The sequence below is a fragment of the Pongo abelii genome, chromosome 14 (genome assembly GCF_028885655.2).
Source record: "Pongo abelii isolate AG06213 chromosome 14, NHGRI_mPonAbe1-v2.0_pri, whole genome shotgun sequence".
NCBI classification, from domain to species: domain Eukaryota; kingdom Metazoa; phylum Chordata; class Mammalia; order Primates; family Hominidae; genus Pongo; species Pongo abelii.
Window position 1 is genome coordinate 41,930,246 of NC_071999.2, and position 23,027 is coordinate 41,953,272.

General features: G+C 38.1%; 1 protein-coding gene across 1 annotated transcript in view; it reads right to left on the bottom strand.

Annotated features, from left to right (window-relative positions):
• The window catches only part of ALG5 (ALG5 dolichyl-phosphate beta-glucosyltransferase), a 49,802-nt gene that overhangs the window by 16,175 nt on the left and 10,600 nt on the right, over nucleotides 1-23,027 (bottom strand). The window contains exons 6-7 of the mRNA XM_009248576.4: nucleotides 19,690-19,803; nucleotides 6,098-6,157 (exon numbers count right to left, since the gene is read on the bottom strand). Coding sequence (XP_009246851.3) covers nucleotides 6,098-6,157; nucleotides 19,690-19,803 — 174 coding nt within the window. The remainder of the gene's footprint in view (nucleotides 1-6,097; nucleotides 6,158-19,689; nucleotides 19,804-23,027) is intronic.

Below are 23,027 nucleotides of genomic sequence, written 5' to 3' on the forward strand. Positions count from 1 at the left end.
TAAAGAAACAGCAAGAATGCCTACTGCTTGGAGCAGAGTAGAGGCACTAGGAAGCAGTTACTCATTTCCTGGAGGTTGAGTCAGACAAGCGGCCAGGGCTTTAGCCTACCAGGAGAAACAGGTTTGGAGCTGCTGCTGTGAGCAAGGAGAACATCTCGTTTACTTACATATTTTATGCTGTTTTGCCCCACATATATTTCAGTTTCAAAAAATATGTCAGTTTCCAGGATGTAGTGACAAAACAAAATACAGATGTAAGCCTGCAGTTGATACTTAACTAATGAGAATATTGACAGAAGACGTATAGTAGAGTATCATGAAACTTATGGACTAGAAAGGAGTTTGAAACTAACACCTGGTCTTTCTAAGTATGCCAGAGATCTAATTAAATACATTTAAAATACTGAGTTCTTTAATACTTTGGATATTAAGATTAAGTAGGTTTTAATCCCATCTGAAGTTTCACTACTGTTATTGATGATTAATTTTATTAGTAGTAACAGAATATTCCATTATTCATAAAACATAGCACATTTTAAAACATAAGAACATAAGATTATTATCACTGGATTCCAGACTTTCACATTTAAGATTAGTAAAAGATAGGATCTTTCTAAAAAATAAAATAACAAAATTTTTTTTTAGAGACAGAGACGCCTTCTGTTGTCCAGGCTAGAGTCCAGTGGTGTGGTCATGGCTCACTGCAGCCTCAAATTCCTGGGCTCAAGTGATCCTTCTGCCTCAACCTACAGAGCAGCTGGGATCACAGGCGTGTGCCACTACACCCAGCTTCTTTAAGACAGGATCTTTTAAAATGTTCCTTAGTTAAGGCAATAGACTCAACTAATGATGTGTTACTTACGTACATAAGCAACCTATTAAGAGTCTATTAGAACATTTAATATCTCATACTATAGGATAAAGGTCCTTTCCTCCTTTTGGCTTTTGCTTTTCAAAATTATAATTTTTAGTATCATTCTTCCTTTGCATGGCTTTTTCCATCATCACCAAACAGAACCACAGTGGAACAGAGTAACACAGAAAAAGCACCAAATCAGGCGAGGTGCGGTGGCTCACACCTGTAATCCCAGCACTATGGGAGGCCGAGGCAGGTGGACTGCTTGAGGTCAGGAATTTGAGACCAGCCTGGCCAACATGGCGAAATCCCGTCTCTACTAAAAATACAAAAATTAGCCAGGCATGGTGGCACACGCCTGTAGTCCCAGCTACTTAGGAGGCTGAGGCAGGAGAATCGCTTGAACTTGGGAGGCACAGGTTGCAATGAGCTGAGATGGCGCCACTGTACCCCAGCCTGGGTGACAGAGTGAGACTCTGACTCAAAAAAAAAAAAAAAAGAAAAGAAAAGAAAAGAAAAAGCACCAAACTAGCAGGCCTATATTTGAATCCTGGCTCCATTACTAATTAGCAGGGTGACCTTGAACAAGTTACTTCAACCCTCTAAGTCCATTTCCTCACCGATAAAATGAGAACAATGCCTACCTCAGAAAGTTATTAAAAGGATTAAATGAGATTATTTTAAAGAATATAGTGAAGTGTTTGGCACAGAAAATAACAGGAACTCAATAATGTTCTTCATAAAGGAAGAAAGCTTGAAAGCTTACTTTACTCTCCTGACCACAATTTTACTTATGTATTAAATAGGGCAGGAAGGAAAGGAAGAATAAAATACTTATCTATATGGTACGTAAAACAAACTTTTAAAAATGATCTAGCACTTCTCATTTATCATCTAGAATCACTAGTTATGGGTTGATGTAAATATGTCTTACCTCTCTAAGTAGATAGGGCAGAAACCTCATCTTAAAATACTTTAGGAATCTCACAACAGCTTGCTCAGTGCCTTCCATATAAAATACTTCCAATAAATACTGGTTGACTGATTAAACCTCCAAAAGAGCACTTATGCTTAGGAAAGGAACAAATAGAAATTGAAAGATAGAAAAATAAAAATTAAAGGTAGAATAACAATACCTATAAATTATTCTCCTTGAGTGATTTTTAATGTGATTTGAGTGAGCTTATTTGTTAGCAAATAAAACTATTCATGACTGCTCTGGCTTGGATGTTAATACAGGACTTTTGTTTGTTTTAGGATAATGGCTATTTTTTAAAAAGCAGAAAAATGTAGAGTTCACATGAAGACCTTAAGTTATTTGATTTCTAACATATTTAAAAGCTTAACAAGGTTAGTCACAAACAAGAAAATCCTGTTTTTGTTTTTAGAACTTTGCAAAATATCTTAAAATTTAGAAGATACCTAAAATATACGATAGACTTATTTAGTTAAGTGAAGCTACTAAAAGAGAGTAGGCTTATATGATCTTCTGAAATGGCCATTTAAAACATTAAGGAAAACAATTTTCACTGTTTCAGTGTTAACGCTAATATCTTCAATGTTTATAAAATGTAAACAAGAAATTAATTCAGGTGAAATTTAAAGGTGACTGCTAATTTCATTATCTTAAAATAAGAAGTTCAAAGAAGTCCCAAGACTTAAGCAAAGACTCTTTAAACAAAAACTAAAAACATGAAATAACCACTAATGGATTCTATTTTTGAATCCTTTTAAAATGATAAATTCAAGAATAGCCAGACCGTATATAAACATTACCGTTATACAGAACAGATGGGAATATGAGCACTTTTAAGGATGATACAAGACTCCATCAGGGCAGTGTCATGTTTGTCTTCCAAGGGAGCAGTAAAAAGAGGTGGTAGAATAATTGAGAAATGTAGAAAAAAATCAAGGAAAGACGTTTCTGAACATTAGGCAATAAGCTACTGAAGTTGTCATTTGCTATCTTGATTAATTCTTTTATAATTTGCTCATTGTCCATAGACTGATCACCATGCAGGGGTTAATTACTGACAGCACATGAAGGGAAATGGAAAGCCATGCTGCAGTTTTCTGGACATGAGGCAGATTCATGTCTTGTGCCTCTTGGAGACAACCTTTTGTGAGACAGGTATGGTTCTATAAGAATAAGCTGGACTTGAACAAGCCTACTGAGCAGTAGTTGTCATAGCATCTGCAGCAGACAACCAATGATCTCTAGTGAGTATCAAAGGTTATCCTTTCTTTTTATAGAATAGCAGCCAATTCTGTGGGAATTAAGAGCACTAAATCAAACACTAGGTTTTAGAGATGAAAGAATGAATGGATGGAGACAAGATGAATTATAAATAAGTGGTTCCTGCGATTGATGCCTTGATACCTGGCTAAGAGCAGTACTAGGTAAAAGATTTAGACCATAGCATAGTCTCATTTAAATACTAGTGTATTTCTAGGAAGAATTCAGAGTTTTCAACCAATGCAAGTTCTAAGTGAAAAGAATTTACACCATGAAAAACAAAACCAAAACACATGGCTCCTTTCTACAGCCACCACCAACAAATAACAAGAATTATCTCTTGCCTATATTACTCACTGGCTCCTAAGTCTGTCTTTGGCTATTTCTCCAAACTATCTTTTTTCCTTCACCAAGTAGATTATCCTTTTTCATCTCATTAACGTATTTTTTAAAAAAGAAAGAAAAAAAGTACTTAAAAAACCATTAAATTAGTATTGATCTATTTTCATTAGTTGTTTTAGTGTGCCGAAACAAATTTTTATTTATTTATTTTATTTTATTTATTTATTTATTTTTTGAAGAGGCGGCGTCTTACTCTGTCACCCAGGCTGGAGTGCAGTGGCGTGATCTCAGTTCACCTGCAACCTCTGCCTCCTAGGTTCAAGTGATTCTCCTGCCTCAGCCTCCCAAGTAGCTGGGATTACAGGTGCCTGCAACCACGCTTGGCTAATTTTTACATTATTAGTAGAGACAGGGTTTCACCATGTTGGCTAGGCTGGTTTCAAACTCCTGACCTCAGGTGATCCGCCCGCCTCAGCCTCCCAAAGTGCTGGGATTACAGGTGTCAGCCACTGCGTCTGGCCTATTTGTTATTTCAACACAGATAACTGTATTTATAATATCATACTATTTTTTACAAACAACCTAATATTTCAGGTTTTATCCCATGTTATTAAATAGTCTCCATTATCATCAGCTTTACTGGCTGCACATTTCATCTAGGGCTATAGCTGCATTTCCTATTGTGGGAATTTAGTATTTAATAGTTTCTACTACAATTATATATATATATATATGCTATTTTATAATTATACATATATATACTATTTTATAATTACACACATATATATATATATAAAATGTGCTGAACATCTTAGACACATACTTTTCCTTTTCTTATCCCCTATGCGTTGTTAAACTGATGAAGCTGGATTAATTCCAAGCTCTCTTCCCATTTTAAATACTAGGAGTGTGCTATTCTCTATGGTTAACAGATTAACCTTTTTCAAACATCAGTGAGAATCTCTAGGATACATAGAATACTAGACTAGGTGCTAGTAAAATAATTATTTCTAAAAAAAGGAGAAGAGGCCAGGCGTGGTGGCTCACACCTGTAATCCCAGCACTTCAGGAGGCCAAGGAGGGCAGATGACGAGGTCAGGAGTTTGAGACCAAATGGCAAAACCGCCTCTACGACAAATACAAAAATTAGCTGGGTGTGGTGGCGCATGCCTGTAATCCCAGCTACTCGGGAGGCTGAGGCAGGAGAATCGCTTGAATCAGGGAGGCAGAGGTTGCAGTAAGCCAAGATTGCGCTACTGCACTCCAGCTTGGGTGACAGAGTTAGGCTCTGTCTCATAAAAACAAAAACAAAACAAAACAAAAAAAAGAAGGCTGGGCATGGTGGCTCATGCCTGTAATCCCAGCACTTTGGGAGGCCAAGGCAAGTGGATCACCTAAGGTCAGGAGTTTGAGACCAGCTTGGCCAACATGGTGAAACCCCTTCTACTAAAAATACAAAAATTAGGCAGGCATGATGGCGCGTGCCTGTAATCTCAGCTTCTTGGGAGACTGAGGCAGAAGAATTGCTTGAACTCGGGAGGCAGAGGTTGCAGTGAGCCAAGACTGTGCCACTGCACTGCATCCTGGGTGACACAGCAAGACTCTGTCTCAAAAGTAAATAAACAAAAAATAAAAAGAGAGTGAGTTTCTGTACTTCAATATAATCCTTAAAAGGTTTTTGTCACTTAAACTTAAATTTAAACTTAAACTTAAAATTTCTACATATCTCTTTTCCGAATCATAGGGGGAAAGGTTCAACCTTTTATTCTACTGGTTCTCAAAGCCTTGTGTGCATAAGAGTGACCTGGGAAATTGTTACTCTAGTTTTTCTAGCATAATCTACAAAATGAAGAATTAAACATCTTTAGTGACATTTTTACACCCTAAAAGGGCAGTTGCAAACTTGTGAAATTTTAAGGTATAGTGTTTTTCTAAGAGGAATGAAGTTAAAAAATTTTTTTTAACTGAATAAAATTCAAAATAAAGCACTTTACTGTGCCAATGTTAGGAAAAAATAAAGGCAAGTTGATTGGTTAAAAAATGCATCATTTAGGCCGGGCACAGTGGCTCACACCTGTAATTCTAGTACTTTGGGAGGCTGAGGCAGGCAGATTACCTGAGCTCAGGAGTTCAAGACCAGGCTGGGCAACACAGTGAAACCCCGTCTCTACCAAAATACAAAATCATAGCCAGGTGTGGCGGTGTGCGCCTGTAGTCCCAGCTACTTACGAGGCTGAGGCAGGAGAACTGCTTGAACCCGGGAAGTGGAGGTTGCACAGTGAGCCGAGATTGCACCGCTGCACTCCAGCCTGGGCAACAGAGGGAGACTCTGTCTCCAAAAAGAAAAAAAAAAAAAAGCGTAATTTAGAAGTTTGTTTTATTACAGAACAGATTCTCTTTATCTTAAAAATATATTAAAAAGAACTGCTTGCATCCTAAGGCAAAGCGAAGTCCACATCTTCTTGTTTATGCTTAAAAAAAATCAATTCTAAAATGTGCCAATCCTTCACAACCTTTCCACAATTAAAACATTAATTTCTTTTGAAAGGAACCTCATGTTTAAGAGATTAGACATAAAAGCCAATTTCTTGCCAAATATATATGTAAAAAAAGAAATAAAAGCCAATTAATTGGCTGTCCCATGCCAATTAATGAAGTCTCACCTGAGCAATTGATTCTTTTTCTAAATGAGCTCGAGATCCACATGCTATAGCCATTTGATTCTGAGGAAAAAAGCAGAGATAGTTTTTCAGTATTTAAATATCACTAATAAAAATATTTATTTTCAATGAGAATATCTCATTTTTAGAAACTGATTTTTAAAAAAGTTGACGTTAAAAATCTTTGAAAGGTTTATTGAAAAGTTCAGAGTATGTACAACTTTGAGAAGCCTAATCATACTAAGAGAACACTAAATTTTGCTTAAATAGGGCTAAATATAAGGGGCATGTGTTATGTTAAAATTCATAACTTTAAATGATATTTTCTGTGTGAAAATATTATATTATTTGAGAGAAAATTTAGTGGTATGAGAAAGAAAAGGGTTATCTGTAGATGACATAATTATATACCTTGAAAATCAAAGAATAGCAACTGAAAAACTACATTAGAAACAATGAATTTTAAAAGATGGGTAGTCACAAAATGAATATATATACAAAACTTTAGATGTCACATGTACAAACAATAATCACAAGATATAATCGAAGACAGCATTTATAACACCAATAAAAAGGAAAAATCTAGAAATAACATTTATAAGAAAGGTAGAAAGTTTAGACAAGATCTAAATAAAGGAAACACGTAAATGCTAACAAGGAAAACAAAAGAATTAAACACACAGAAGGTCTTGTCATGATGGATGAGAGGATATAGTAACAGCATTAAAAAGTCAATGCTTCTGGCCGGGCGCGGTGGCTCACGCCTGTAATCCCAGCACTTTGGGAGGCCGAGGAGGGCAGATCACGAGGTCAGGAAATCGAGACCATCCTGGCTAACACAGCGAAACCCCGTCTCTACTAAAAATTCACAAAATTAGCCGGGCGTGGTGGCGGGTGTCTGTAGTCCTAGCTACTCTGGAGGCTGAGGCAGGAGAATGGCGTGAATCCGGGAGGCAGAGCTTGCAGTCAGCTGAGATCACACCACTGTGCTCCAGCCTGGGCAACAGAGCAAGACTCCGTCTCAAAAACAAAAATAAATAAATAAATAAATCAATGCTTCCTAACTTAATACCAATAAAAATACCAAAATGATTTTTCATTGAACCAGACAAGCTAATTTTAGAGTTTCCATTAAAAAAAAAAGCCCTTGTTAGTATAGTGGTGAGACAATAGAAAATTTTTTAAAAGAGAAGCAAAAATAATCAAGAAAAGAGCCAGGAAAATTCAAGAGTAAAGGATGACTCATCACAAAAATTTTAAAAATATATGATAAAGCTACAATAATTCAAACTAAGGTGCTGGAATGTGAATAGACAAATTCGTGGACAATTCCATAGACAGAATGAAAAGGTCAGGAAACACATAACACAAAGCCATATGAGTACTTAGAATATGATAAAGATGACCTTTTAAATCAGTGGGAAAAAGAGGAACTGACAAATGGTGTGGGACATCATGGTAGCCACTTAGAAACCAAATTAAGTTGGACTTGAGCTTCTTAACTGAATAATGGGACATAGTCCAGATACATCAAATATTTAAATGCAAAATATCAGAAATCATTTTGTAAATAATCTGAAGGAAGGCACAAGTACAAAAAACCAGAAGACTGATACATTTGTTAATAACATTTTAAAGAATTGTATGACAAAATAACAAAAAATCCAACCACATTCAAAACTAAAAGACAAAAAAACTGGGGAAAAATATTGGCAATTTATACTACAGAAAAAAGGTTAATTTCCAAAAAGCATAAAGTGCATTTGCTAATTATTTTAAAAAGTACCCAAAAACACAGTTGGAAAAGAAGCAGACTAGAAACAGAGTACACAAAAGAGGAAGTGAAAATAGCTCTTGAACAACTGAAAAGATTCTCAATTACACTTATTCCAAGAGTAATGCAAATAAGACCTATAATTTTTTACCGTACTGTGCCTGCACACTCTCTAGCAACAGCATTTGAAACATTATCAAAATTACAAATATACATATAACCTGACCCAGCAATTCCAACAATTCTTCCAATAAATATACTTGCATATGTGTAAAATGACTTTCATAGAGTTTACTCATTTCAGTATTTGAAGTAGCAAACCTGCATGTCCATCCGAAAGGACTGGCTATGAAGATGTGAAAGAATGAGGAAGGTCTTTATGCATAAATATAGTGCAATCTCCAAGATAAATTGTTAAGCAGAAACAAGAGAACAGTGTATAGTATCACACTTTGCAATTTTAAAACGAATACATAAACAGTATGCATCTTCCCAATAAAAGAAATGAGTAACACTAGTTATATCTGAGGGTAACTGAGAGATGAAAAGTAGAGCTAGTTTCACTGTATATCTTTCTTATACCATTTGAATTTTGAATGACTAACAAAAATAAATTTAAAAGTGTTCATTATAAAAAATTTGCAAGTATATAAATTTACATATATAAATGATAATTAAAGAGAAAACTCATGTATTATCTTACTACCTAAAAGCAGTCACTGTTTTAAACTGTGTATATTTCTTTGTATTCTTTTTTCTCTACATTACAAAAAACCATAGCTCAAATTTACTCATGTACGTCATGTTTTTTCAACAAAAATTTATTCATGTTAAAGTTTATTGTTTTTATACTTTTTATTATGGGTATTTTCAAACATACGCAAAACTAGAAAGAACAGGAAAATGAAGCACCACATACCTACTACCTAGCTTCAATAATTAGCAACACATTGCCAATCTTGTTCTATGTAAAGCCCCCCACCACCATCCCACCCAACCTGGGATTATTTTGAAACAAATTCTAGACATCATATGTTACAAATTCATATAATGTCAATCATAATACCACTATGATACCTAAAACATCAATAATTCCTTAATACCATCAGATATACATATTTCAAATTTGCCCAATTATCTCTTAAATGTTTTCAGTTTGTTTGAATGAACGGCCAAATAAAATCCATACAAGGCCGGGCGCAGTGGCTCACGCTTGTAATCCCAGCACTTTGGGTGGCCGAGGCAGGCAGATCACAAGATCAAGAGATCGAGACCATCCTGGCCAACATGGTGAAACCCCATCTCTACTAAAAATACAAAAATTAGCTGGGCGTGGTGGCACACGCCTATAGTCCCGGCCACTTGGGGGGTTGCAGCAGGAGAACTGCTTGAACTCAGGAGGCAGAGGGTGCAGTGAGCCAAGACTGCACCATTGCACCCCAGCCTGGGCAACAAGAGTGAAACTCTGTCTAAAAAAACAAATCACCACCACCAAAAAAATCCATACAAATCAGTTGGTATTTCTTTTATCTGTGGGTTCTCCCTACCTCTTTAAATTTTCTGCTTGTAACTTGTTGAAGAAACCACATTGTTTGCTCCACAGTTTCCTAGGTTTTAGATGTTGCTGACTGCACCCCCATGGTGACATTTAACATGTCCTCCTGTCCCCTGTACTTCCTCTAAACTGGTAGTTAGATTCAGAGGCTTGATAAGATTCAAGTTTGATTACCTTTCAAGAATTTGTCATAATAGTGCTGCATGGTAGTTTTTCTTTTTCGTGTCAATTGTAAGGGCTATACAATAGTTCAATGTACAGATTTACCATTACTTTGACTATTTGCCTATTTGTTGTCCTTTCTAATTTTATGTTATAGAAAAGCAACTGAAAGAACATCTTTGAATATAAAACTCTATCTGTATTTTAGATTTCCTTCTTTGGAGTCATAGATGTAGAATTCTAAGTTAAAAGTCTGAACGTTTTTTAATGCATATGGGCCAAATTCTCCTTTAAAAGGTTCTTTACCTGTAATCCAAGTACTTTGGGAGGCCGAAGTGGGCACATCCCTTGAGACCAGGTGTTTGAGACCAGCCTTGGCAACATAGTGAAACCCCATCTCTATTAAAAATTGGCCAGGCATGGTGGTGTGCCCCTGTAGTCCCAGCTACTTGGGAGGCCAAGGCAGGAACCACTGCACTCCAGCCTGGGCAACAGAGCAATAACTTGTCTCAAAAAAAAAAAAAAAAAAAAAATTGTTACTTACATTCCCATTAACTGGTATGATATTGACAATTAAATCAAATTCTTGTCAGTTCTAGTTATTCTAACTTTATTATTAATAAAAAAATAAACTTTTGGGGGATGTTTTAGCTATCCATATTTTCTTTAAAGAATTTTCTAGGCTGGGCACGGTGGCTTATGCCTGTAATCCTAGCACTTTGGGAGGCTGAGGTGGGCAGATCACCTGAGGTCAGGAGTTCAAGACCCATCTGGCCAACATGGTGAAACCATTTCTACTAAAAATACAAAAACTAGCCAGGAGTGGTGGTGCATGCCTGTAATCCCAGTTACTCAGGAGGCTGAGGCAGGAGAACTGCTTGAATCTGGGAGGTGGAGGTTGCAGAGAGACAAGATAGTGCCATCGCACTCCAGTTTCAGTGACAGAGCGAAACTCTGTCTCAAAAAAAAAAAAAAAGAATTCTTCTCAGCTGGGCATTGTGGTTCATGGCTATAATCCCAGCACTTTGGGAGGCCAAGGCAGGCAGATCTCCTGAGGTCAGGAGTTCAAGACTAGCCTGGCCAACATGGCGAAACCTCATTTCTACTAAAAATACATAAATTAGCCGGCTGTGGTGGCATGCGCCTGTAGTCCCAGCTACTTGGGAGGCTGAGGCAGAAGAATCGCTTGAACCTGGGAGGCAGAAGTTGCGGTGAGCCGAGATTGCACCACTGCACTCCAGCCTCGGCAAAAGAGCGAGACTCTGTCTCACGAAAAAAAAAATTGTGTTATATGCTTTGCCTACTATTTGATAGTAAAATAATTTCTTCCCTTGTTTTTCTGGTAGAGGTACTTTGTGCAGAAAGGGAGAGAATGATTTTCTTAGAGAGGAAGCATGTTAAAAGTTCAAATAGCATATGGCAAATCAGTTTTAACTTTAAACTTGAAAAGAGCAACAACACTATTGAGTAATACATAAAAAAGAACATACTTCTACATTTCAAAGATGCATGAGTAGAGTTAAAATGCCATGTAATTTAACTAAAAACAAATCAAAATCCAAACAACTTTCTTTTACAAATCTCATTTTTATCTCAGCATAAGTCCCCAAGAGCTTTTAAGAGTTTTGTGTATCTGAAGAATTCTGATGTAAGAGCTGAATCCCTGATACCAATCTCACTATCAGGTAGAATTAATCTAAACGTTTTTTTTCAAAAAGTTACCTATTCCTCAGAAATGAAAGGTATTCTTTGTTTTAAAAACTGCCCATATTAGAAAATGTCTGTAGACATGGAGTCTCTTTCTTTTAAACCTCTTTTGGAGTATAACTGAATTTCCCATGGTTTTTTAAAATGAATATTTAAGTTACTATGACAGTTGGCTTTTAATAAGTGAGGCAGGTGTGGTGGCATTTGCCTGTAGTCCTAGCCACTAGGGAGGCTGAGGTAAGAGGATTACGGCTGAGTCATGATGGCACCACTGCACCCCATCCTGGGCAATAGGACGAGATCCCAACTCACTTAAAAAAACAAAAAAAAAGGTACAGTGGCTCATGCCTGTACTCCCAGCACTTTGGGAGGCTGAGGCAGGTGGGATTGCTTGAGGCTAGGAGTTCAAGACCAGCCTGGCCAACATGGTGAAACCCCGTCTCTAGTAAAAATACAAAAATCAGCCAGGCATGGTGGCACACACCTGTATTCCTAGCTGCTTGGGGGGCTAAGGCATGAGAATTGCTTGAACTTGGGAAGCAGAGGTTGCAGTGAGCCGAGATCATGCTACTGCACTCTATGCACTCTAGCCTGGTGACAGAGACTGTCTCCAAAAAAAAAAAAAAAAAAAAAAGGTGATAAGGAGTATATTATCTTCTAGCAAGAAATGCTAAATCAATCAAAATCTTTCTCAGTACTTTTTTTTTTTTTTTAAACGGAGTCTCACTCTGTTGCCCAGGCTGGAGTACAGTGGTGAGACCTTGGCTCACTGCAACAACCACTTCCTGGGTTCAAGCAATTCTCTTGCCTCAGCCTCCCCAGTAGCTGTGATTACAGGCACGTGGCACCACGCCTGGCTAACTTTTTGTATTTTTAGTAGAGACAGGGTTTCACCATGTTAGCCAGGATGGTCTCCATCTCCTGACCTCATGATCCACCTGCCTCGGCCTCCCAAAGTGCTGGGATTATAGGCATGAACCACTGCGCCCCACCTTTTTTTTTTTTTTTTTTTTTTCAAGGCAGAATCTCGCTCTGTCACCCAGGCTGGAGTATAGTGGCGCAATCTCGGCTCACTGCAACCTCCGCCTTCTGGCTTCAAGAGATTCTCCTGTCTCAGCTCCCAAGTAGCTGGGATTATGGGCACGTGCCACCACACCCAACTAATTTTTATATTTTCAATAGAGATGGGGTTCTGCCATGTTGGCCAGGCTGGTCTCAAACTCCTGACCTCGGGTGACCCGCGTGCCTCAGTCTCCTGAAGTGCTGGGATTACAGGCGTGAGCCACTGTGCCCGGTCCTCAGTACTTTTTAAGTTAAATATTTTCACACAATTTACTGGAGAGAAGGAATAGATAGAAATATAGCTAATTTATATTAACAACCATAAACAGTAACAGAATTGGATCTGATGAAAAAATATCAAGCACAAAGATGAATGTTGGCCGGGCATGGTGGCTCACGCCTGTAATCCCAGCATTTTGGGAGGCCCAGGTGGGAGGATCACTTGAAGTCAGGAGTTCAAGACCAGCCTGGCCACCACGGTGAGACCCCGCCTCTACTAAAAATACAAAAAAAGTTAGCCGGGCCTGGTGGTGGATGCCTGTAATCCCAGCTCTTTGGGAAGCTGAGGCAGGAGAATCACTTGAACCCAGGAGGCACAGGCTGCAGTGAGCTGAGATTGTGCCACTGCACTCCAGCCTGGGTGACAGTGAGATTTGGTCTCAATTAAAAAAAAAAAGAAAAAAAAGAAAAAAGATGAATGTTAATAATTACAGGTACTGGTTGAGTGGTGAACACATGCTAAACACCTGACATACATTTCCTTATTTATTTATTTATTAATTATGGAGTATTGCTCTGTAGCTCAGGCTGGAGTACAGTGGCACGATCTTGGCTCACTGCAACCTCCACCTCTTGGGCTCAAGTTATTCTCCTGCTTCGGCCTCCTGAGTAGCTGGGACTACAGGTGTGTGCCACCATGCCCGGCTAAGTTTTTGTATTTTTAGTAGAGATGGGGTTTTACCATGTTCACCAGGCTGGTCTCAAACGCCTGTCCTCAGCTTCCCAAAGTGCTGGTATTACAGGGATGAGCCACTGTGCCCGGCCACATTTCCTCATTTTAATCACTACCTCAGAGTTATGGTGTCTAAAACAAATGACTTTGGAGGTTGAGTTCTCTTTTGGAAGCCTGGTTTTCTACCCACATATTGAGAGGGTGAAACAAACATACCAGCTTCTTAGACTTGCTCACATGGTCCACAAAAAAAGGGAGAAGGACTAACTGTCACGTTCTTTTAAGGAACCAAACCATGCACGCATATATGAATCGTTGGTATACAAAACTAGAACTGGCCAAGGATTACTATATTAGCAATAAAAGAGCATTCAGGGTCATTAGTAAGCAACCCAGCACTCCAGATTGAGTTGTGTGTGTGGTTAAGATCTGCTTCCTATGGTTCTTCTTAATGTAATTTTTCTCCGTATCTTTTTCATATCCATTAATTCTAGTCATCTGTGGGCTTAAAAAACTAACCACTCAGCTTGTTAGAGCTATGTCTAAATCAGAATTTAAGGGCCAGGCGTGGTGACTCAGCCTGCAATCCCAGCACTTTGGGGGGCCAAGAGGGCTGACTGCTTGAGGTCAGGAGTTCAAGACCAGCCTCGGCAACATGGTGAAACCTCATCTGCTAAAATTACCAAACAATTAATCAGGCATGGTGGTTTGCACATGCAGTCTCAGCTACTCGGGAGGCTGACGCATGAGATTTGCTTGAACCCTGGAAGCGGAGGTTGCAGTGAGCCAAGATCGCACCACTGCACTTCAGCCTGGGTGACAGAATGAGACCTTGTCTCGAAAAATAATAATAAAAAATTAACAAAATAATTTAAAACCTGAGTCACAGCCTGAGAAATTACTCTATGATCATGCAATACACACATTTTAGCATTTATTTTGCCTGTTAGGGATTTTTGATTCTATTTAGAAAAGTTAAGCAACTGAACAAGTGATCATCATATACTTCGGGATTTTTTTTGAAAAAATTTTATTTTTATTATTTTTTGAGACAGAGTCTCTCTCTGTTGACCAAGGTGGAGTGCAGTGGTGCAATCCTGACTCACTGCAACCTCTGCCTCCCAGGTTTCAGTGATTCTCATGCCTCAGCTTCCCGAGTAGCTGGGATTACAGGTGTGCACTACCACATCTGGCTAATTTTTAGTAGAGACGGAATTTCACTATGTTGGCCAGGCTGGTCTCATACTCCTGGCCTCAAGTGATCCTCCCAGCATGGCCTCTCAAAGTGCTGGGATTACAGATGTGAGCCACTGTGCCTGGCCAGCATATATTTTGCTTAGAAAAATTACTAAAAAACAAGCATATTTTTAAAAAGAGGTAGACTAACTACCAGTTAGGAAACTGAAAATCTGAGAGGAAAGCTTTGCATATTAAAAAGAAAGATGTGGGAAAAGAAAATATAAGTAAAATACAAATGAAAGTTTTGGCTGAGCATGGTGGCTCATGCCCCTAATCCCCACAGTCTGGGAGGCCGAGGCGGGCAGATCACTTGAGGCCAGGAGTTTGAGACCAGCCTGGCCAACACAATGAAACCCCATCTCTACCAAAAAACACAAAAAATAGCCTGGCGTGGTGATGCGTGCCTGTAATTCCAGCTACTCGGGAGGCTGAGGCACGAGAATCGCTTAAGCCCAAGAGGCAGAGGTTGCAGTGAGCTGACATTGAGCCACTGCACTCCAATCCAGGTGACAGAGGGAGACCCTGTCTCAAAAATAAAATAAAATAAAATTTTTAGTATGAAAATGTAAATGTCCTATTCTATTTGTATGTATTATACAAAGCTCTACTTAAATTATATACATGTAGTTTAAAACCTTACAAGAGCACTTATTATCAGAAAAGAAATTGTAGGCAACTTTTGTAAGATGACTTTGTATTAAGAATCATCAGACCAGAACATGTAACCTGGTTACTCTAAGAGGAAATACAAGCAAGTAGTAACAAATTTCTTTTTGTAGTCATTAAAAAAAAATCAGCTAAGAAAGAAGACATTAGAAACCACTGTAAAACATACTAAAAAAAATGACTTAAATGGTCAAAACAATATTGTAAAAGACATTTAAGCTAATGACTGCCATCCGGTGAGACAGTCATGTAATTACAGGACTTGACTACAAAACCCATGTTCCTGTTTCATTATTTTCTGAACTATTTCAGTCACTATTTTTATTAGGGCTTAGGGAAATACATGCAAGGCATGCTTATCAAATTTGTGGCTTAAATGAATTGAGAAAACAGCTATTGCCCTAAAGATAGAACAAGAACCTACACTTTTAGACACAGAAATCTAACAAGCTGAAGTTATTAAGAGATAACTAGCCACAATTCCATTCCTGAAAACAAAGCAAAAGAACACAGAAAGAAATCCACACCAGTATAGAGATGGAGAGACAAAGTTCAAAGGCAGTGAACAGGAAAAAGAGTTGGCAATACCTGTATGAAGTAACAATGTAATGTGGAAACCAAATCCACACAAACAGACACTTCTTCAGTGGAAAATTATAAGAAAAAAAATGCTATGTTTAAAAACTGAAAGAACTGGGCCGGGAGCAATGGTTCATGCCTGTAATCCCAGCACTTTTGGGAGGCCGTGGCGGGCGGATCACGAAGTCAGGAGATAGAGACCATCCTGGCTAACACGGTGAAACCCTGTCTCTACTAAAAATACAAAAAAAAAATTAGCCAGGCGTGGTGGCGGGCGCCTGTAGTCCCAGCTACTCGGGAGGCTGAGGCAGGAGAATGGCGTGAACCTGGGAGGCGGAGCTTGCAGTGAGCTGAGATTGTGCCACTGCACTCCAGCCTGGATGACAAAGCGAGACTCTGTCTCAAAAACAAACAAACAAACAAACAAACAACAACAAAAAAACCCGTAAGAACTGACAGCCTAAAATAGAGAATACACATGGAAAACAGCTTTGACTCTCTGAAGGGCTGTCACAAAGAAGTGGAGTAGATAATTTTGTGTAGCTACAGAAGACAGAAACAATGGAAGGGGGTGATTAAAAGGAGACGTATTTGCATTTTGGTGTCTGGAGGAACTTCACAGCTGAGCTGAGACAGAATGAGCTGCTTAGGCATCACTAGAGCTATGCAGTAGAGGCTGAAAGATCACTAGGTAGTTGTAAAAACTTTCCAATATTGGATAAATGATTGAATTAGATTTAAGAGTCAGCAAACTATAGCCTGTAGCCCAAATCTGATCTGCTGCTTATTTGTGTAAATAAAGGATGTATTTTATCTATGTCTACTTTCACGCTACAATAGAGAGTTGAGCAGCTGCCATAGACGCTGACTGGCTTTAAAGCTGAAATATTTACTATATGGTCCTTTATAGAAAAAGTTCTCCAACACCTGAATTACATAAGTAAGAAGACTTCTTCTAATTTCTCTATGCATGTCAACTTCAGAATGTAAGTTTTCTGAGAGCAATGACTGGCTGTTTATAAGCTTTGTCAGAACCATATTTTTCACTGGGTGGATCCAAAAACTATGAATTTTGTAACTTTAACCACCTATCATTTATTTGCATCCTTTCCACCTCCTCCAAAGAGTATTACATGATGCATATTAATAAAACTTACTAAATTTAATTCAAATTAATTCAATTGAGTTGGGACACTTAAAAAATTAGGGATACTTTAAGGTGCTATAAAACCAAGGCTATGAATTAACAGCTTAATGATAATCACATGCTTTAATTCTTTAAAACTTAACATTTCTAGTAACAATGTAGTAAATGGGATTATGATAAGGAAAAAATATGGCATCAGAACTCCTTTTCTTTACAGAGTAGTATAAAGGAACTAGATTTATAAGAATAAAGTTCAGATTTTTTCTCTGTTTTATTATTTGGTTCACTCCCTAACATCAGCAAAATCATTTAAATTCTCTTTGCCCTACTGCTGAATGACAAAATCAGCTGCTAAAAATCTGATGCCTTATGCCCTCCCTCCCACTCACAGCTCCCTCTAGAAAGATAATGCAAGGGAAATATTTATCAAGTTTCTCTCAGGGTCCTCTAGGGAAAACCAGGAAATCACACTAAGTAACTTTATGAATCAGATTTTCCTTTTAGCCTATCATGATTTACCAAGATGTTGGACATGAAATACTTTTTTAGTAAGAGTGAACTACAACATATCCAACAATAAATTCATATCATGTTATAAGCCAGAGAACTTTTTGTGATGATGGAAATGCTACACAACAAGCTGGGCATGGTGGCTCACTTCTGTAGTCCCAGCTACTCAGGAAGCTGAGGCAGGAGGATGGAGTTTGAGTCCAGCCTGGGCAACATAGTAAGACCTTATCTCCTTTAAAAAAAAAAAGGTAGCTTTTAGCCACAAGTAATTTAAATGTGGCCAATGAAACTGAGGAACTAAATTTTCATTTTATTTAAATTTAAATAGACACATGCAGCTAGTGCTACTCTTCTGAAGAGCAATGGTATGAATATCTTTACAGCTAATTCTCTTAAGAATTAGTTGATTCACTTAGAATCTTAAAAAAACAAAAAACACCTATAAAAAAACAAAAAACAGCTAGGAATACAAGGGATGGGGACAGATGATGGTGGGAGAGAAATATAATACTTCACAAAGTGTGGAATTAAATAAATATTTATTTCTAGAAAGATATGCAGTGAGTTTTTCTGTAGTTATTATTAAATTTTTTTGGGGGGCTTATATGTTTACCTTTTTGGTTTGGTTTTTGCTATAATAGGATATTAATAAATACGTAATAATATTCAGTTCTTAACTAGGTCTATTTCATTCATAGATAGTTTTACATATTCATCTTATTTTGGTCTCAATTTGTTTCCTTAGTTCTGTAAATTTTTTTTTTTGAGACAGGCTCTTGCTTTGTCACTGAGGCTGGAGTGCAGTGGGGCAATCACAGCTCACTATAACCTCAAACTGCTGGGCTCAAATGATCCTCCTGCTTCAGCCTCCTGAGTAGCTGGGACTAGAGGCATGCACCACCACACCCTGTTAATTTTTCTCTTATTTTTACAGAGATGGAGTCTCGTTATGTTGCCCAGGCTGGGCTCAAACTCCTGGCCTCAAGCGATCTTTCTGCCCTGGCCTCCCAAAGTGCTGGAATTACAGGCATGTAAACCTGGCCTGTAATTTTTCTTTTAATACCATTTTGTTGTTTTGTCATCTTACCTTTGAAGACCTGTGTTGCTAAATTCTTATTTTCATTGTTTTATTTCTTTAGCCAGAATACTTGCATGTAATTTTGTCCTTTTCCTTGGATTACATTATCTTAATCTTTTGTATGCAACTTTAATTGTTTTTGTGTAATTATATGTTGGTGTGATTGCCATTTCTTTCTTTTATTTTGTCATCATTAACATGGGCAGCTCTCCTATAGTAAATGAACATTCTCCTTGATGTACTTGTATCTCTTCCCCCTCTAAACTAGAATTTCAAGGCCTGAGTATTATATCTGGACTTGAGGGTAGGCGGTGGGAAGGCAGGGAGGAGGGCCCCTCCCCTGGAGCTCTACGTGGCTTTGTTGGTTACTTGGGTTCCCTGGTCTTGGGAGATTTTGTCAAGTGTCTTGAACAAGCTACACTCCATCCAGGAAAGGATCTAGTCACATGGATCTGTATCCCCAACTCAGCTTACAGTCCTGAAAAATGGCAGCCCTCAGCAAGTTTTCTTGCTTCTGCTGAAATTGTGACATATTGTGTGATGGTAGGTATATTGTTTGATGTTGTCCAAGGATGCTTTTTCATTCTCTTATTCATTTTTTCCAGATTGGGAAGTATTTGGATAAATCCTGAGCGTTTGCCAAATACATCTTCTTTCTCTAAATGGCTTTTAAAAGGTAGGAATGGCACTAGGATTTTATTTCTTTCCTCAACCTCCACTTTTTGAAGTTATGGTGTGAAGTTTCAAATAATCCTTTTTGAGTGATTGCTGCTTGTGATTTTGTTTGTTTCATCAAAAACTGGATTCTGTGATCCAGCTTCATTTCACATCTTTACCTGGAACTCAGGCTATACTTTTAAATAAAAGTATATTCAATTAAGATTGAATATGCACAATAAATATTAAAACTTGGGTAGAAGCAATCAGAAATCAAGAGAGAGAAATGGTCACAATATTAAATAAGTAATCGTCAAGTGAATCTCATAAAATCAGACAATATTTGTAACAAAATGATCAGTTCTCTATGGGGCTGTACCATTTGTATAACGATTTCATACCAAAAACACTCAGTTTTTAAACTGACAGGTAAATTCTCCTTTAACTTTACTTTAGCTCCCCTGCATTCTTGACTGAATGTTATTTGAACTACATTCTTATACTCACAGGCCAAGGCTGTAGATCATTTAGTCCCTTTTCTAATTTCTCAACATCTGGAAACTTTGTGGCTCCATCAGCATCTGCCATAAGGATCTTTTCTCCTCGAGAACTGGATATACCCTGTATTTTAAAATTTCAAGTCAAAGAAAATTGGTTAAAATTCAGGTTAAATTCAATGACATTTCAGTCTGTTCTACTTAAAATACCTAAGAGTGAAAGATGAGGTATGAGATGGCTGAAGGAGGCCAGAGTTCATTGAAAACAAATTACCTGTATATTAAGACGATCTTCTCAAATGTACCTATTGCCTATCTTCATTATTTTAAAAACTTTGTGAAGTCATACTACAAATATCTTGGAAAATACCAAGATAATAAAATAGGTTTGGACAAATTAAAGATATTCTGCATCACAAAGAATAAAAAGGGACAGTACGTATCATACATATTATATGCTTATCGTGTCATGATGCTTAAAATGAATTAGGGGCTACTTAGAACCACATATAAAGAACATGTTTATAGACAGATTAAACATTCTAATATATAGATATGCTGTGAAATGTATAGGTCTTTAGTATCATTTATTATAGGATCTAAAGTTTGCTAAATTAATTAAAGAAATAAAAAGTGTCAATAAAATTTAAGAATTATGCATAAATCCAAATGTTATTTTATGCCATTTGTGATATTTGAAACAGCAAAATTATGCCATTCAATTCTGAATTGGCTGGTCCTTTCTGCAAATTATGGCTCCATGAGTGCACATTTCATACAGAAATAAACTGCACATCAACTTTTAATTTCTCTGGTGTATTTGAGTGAATTCCTTATTTCTTAGGTGCAAATATATTTATGGTTTGATATAGTAAAATTGCTTTGATAACACAACATAGTGTGACTACAGATAAGACATATACAAATGTAGAGAGAAATCAGATCATTTATTCTATGGTATAATAAGCTAACTAGTTAGTATCTGTGATGTCTTTTTAATCACACCCATTAGAACAAATGCAAAAGGCTAGGTGAGATGACTCACGCCTATAATCCTAGCACTTTGGGAAGCTGAGGTGGAAGGATTGCTTGAGCTCAGGAGTTTGAGACCAGTCTGGGCAATACAGTTAGACTCCATCTCTACAAAAAAATTTAAAAAATTAGCCTGATATGGTGGCACATGCCTGCAGTCCCAGCTACTTGGGAGGCTGAGGTGGTAAAAAAAACTGGAGCTAGTAGTTTGAAATGGGGCAAAAAACCAGTAAGTGACTAATTTCAATGATGCATGATCAAACTTGTTTAAGCCTACTTTCCTGTTCTACCGTCTATGGCCTTCACTTTGCTGCAGCTCCTTGAAAAGGCAGTCTACCATAGCAACTCCCATTTGTGTTTCCTCAGTCATATTTTATGCCTATTATTTCTCATGTGCCTCATTGCCTTAAGATTTCCTGGTTCTCCTTTTCTCTGTAACCTCCTCTTTGCCAGTTTAATGGCTTCAGGTTCAACTATCACCCGATGTATGTGGATGACTCACTCTCATCCTCTCTCCTAGGCTATTCTGGATACCACTGCATGTTGTCTCAAACTTAATATGGCTCAAACTCAACATAACTGCCTCTTATACCAGCTCCTCCTCCAGTGTTTCATTCCTTCTATTAATGGCATCACCATCCTCCCTGTTACCCAAGGCCAGTGGTACTCATTTGACATAGTTTGGATCTGTGTCCCCTCCAAATTTCATATTGAAATGTGATCCCCAATGTTGGAGGTGGGGCCCAGTGGGAGGTGTTTGGGTCATGGGGGTGGATCCCTCATGAACAGCTTGGTGCTGTCCTTACAATAGTGAGCAAGTTCTCATGAGATCTGGTTGTCTAAAAGTGTGTGGCACCACCATGCCCGCTAACTTGCTCCTGTTCTCATCATACGATGCGCCTGCTTCCACTTCGCCTTCTATCATGAGTGGAAGCTTCCTGAGGCCCTCACTAGAGGCAAATGCTGGCACCACACTTCGTGTACAGCATGCAGAACCGCGAATCAATCATATCTCTTTTCTTTATACATTATCCAGTCTCAGGTATTTCTTTATAGCAATACAAGAATGGCTTAGCATGTCATTCTTGTCTCTGATCCCAGACCCAATTCTGTCATTTTAATAGCTCTCACATTTATCCCCTCATTTTCTTCTCTTCTGTCACTATCATAATCCAAATAAATATTCATCATACCTTGCCCAATATTGCTACACTTGCTGCTGGCTGATTAAAGTGTCACTCTGTCAATGGTAAAAAAATGTAAAAGCCCCTCGTCTACAGTTTGTGACCTTAAACCACCCACCCCTCCAGCCTTATCTCCACAGTCAAGACGTGGGTACCATGAGTGGGCCCTTTACTGTGGCATGTTCTTTCACATTGCTGTGCCTTTGTTCATGTTCCCCGTCTAGGCTCCCTGCCCTCCCAACTTGTAGGTGGTTAAGTCCTAATCCTCCTTAAAGATCCCGCCCAGAATTTGCCTCCTCTGGGACATCTGTGCTGCTCCCCGCAAAAGATGGTGGCACCAACATTTTGCATGTACTTCTATTATAGCATTTACAACACTGTATGGCAGTGGTCTGTCTCCCTACTAAACTGTGATATCCTTAAGGACAGAATAGGTGTCTTTCATCTCGGTGTCTCTAATGAAAGTAAAACGTTGGCTGAATAAAGAAACAAATGGATAGATTTAAAGCCCATCATGACATTGCATCAATCCTACTTTGTCTCTGTTTCATATGTCCTGTGACCCAGCCAAAGTGAATCACTGTTTCTAGTACATATCCAAAGAGTTTCTACTTCTATCTTTTCTGGCTTTACTAAATGGTGTGCTGTTTTCTCAAGTCTTTTCTCTCTAGAGTTATCAGAGGTTAAAAGCACGGCTTTTAGAATGAAACTAACTGCATCCAAATCTTGACTCTACCTCTTATCATCTGATAATGTTGGGTAATTTACTTTACCTTCTTTCCTCACTTTCCTCATCTATATAATAATCAAACTAATAGCACCCAACTCATAAGACACTGTGAGGAGGGCAACATGTGATGGTTTGTATCCTGACCATTTCCCTTCTCCTTCCTGTTGAATGTGGATGTGATGGCTAGTGCTCCAGGAGTCACCCTGTGTGCATGAGGAAGAAGGAGTGAAACGGCAGAAGCCTAGACTTCTGATGACTGTGGAGTTGAACAAGCCCTGGACTGCCCACCTCTAGACTTCTTTTTATGAAGGAAAAATAAATAAATGAACCTCAAAGTCAATTATTTAGGTTTTCTTTCACATATCTTGATTTTTAAACTTTCAGCTTGATTCATACCTGATA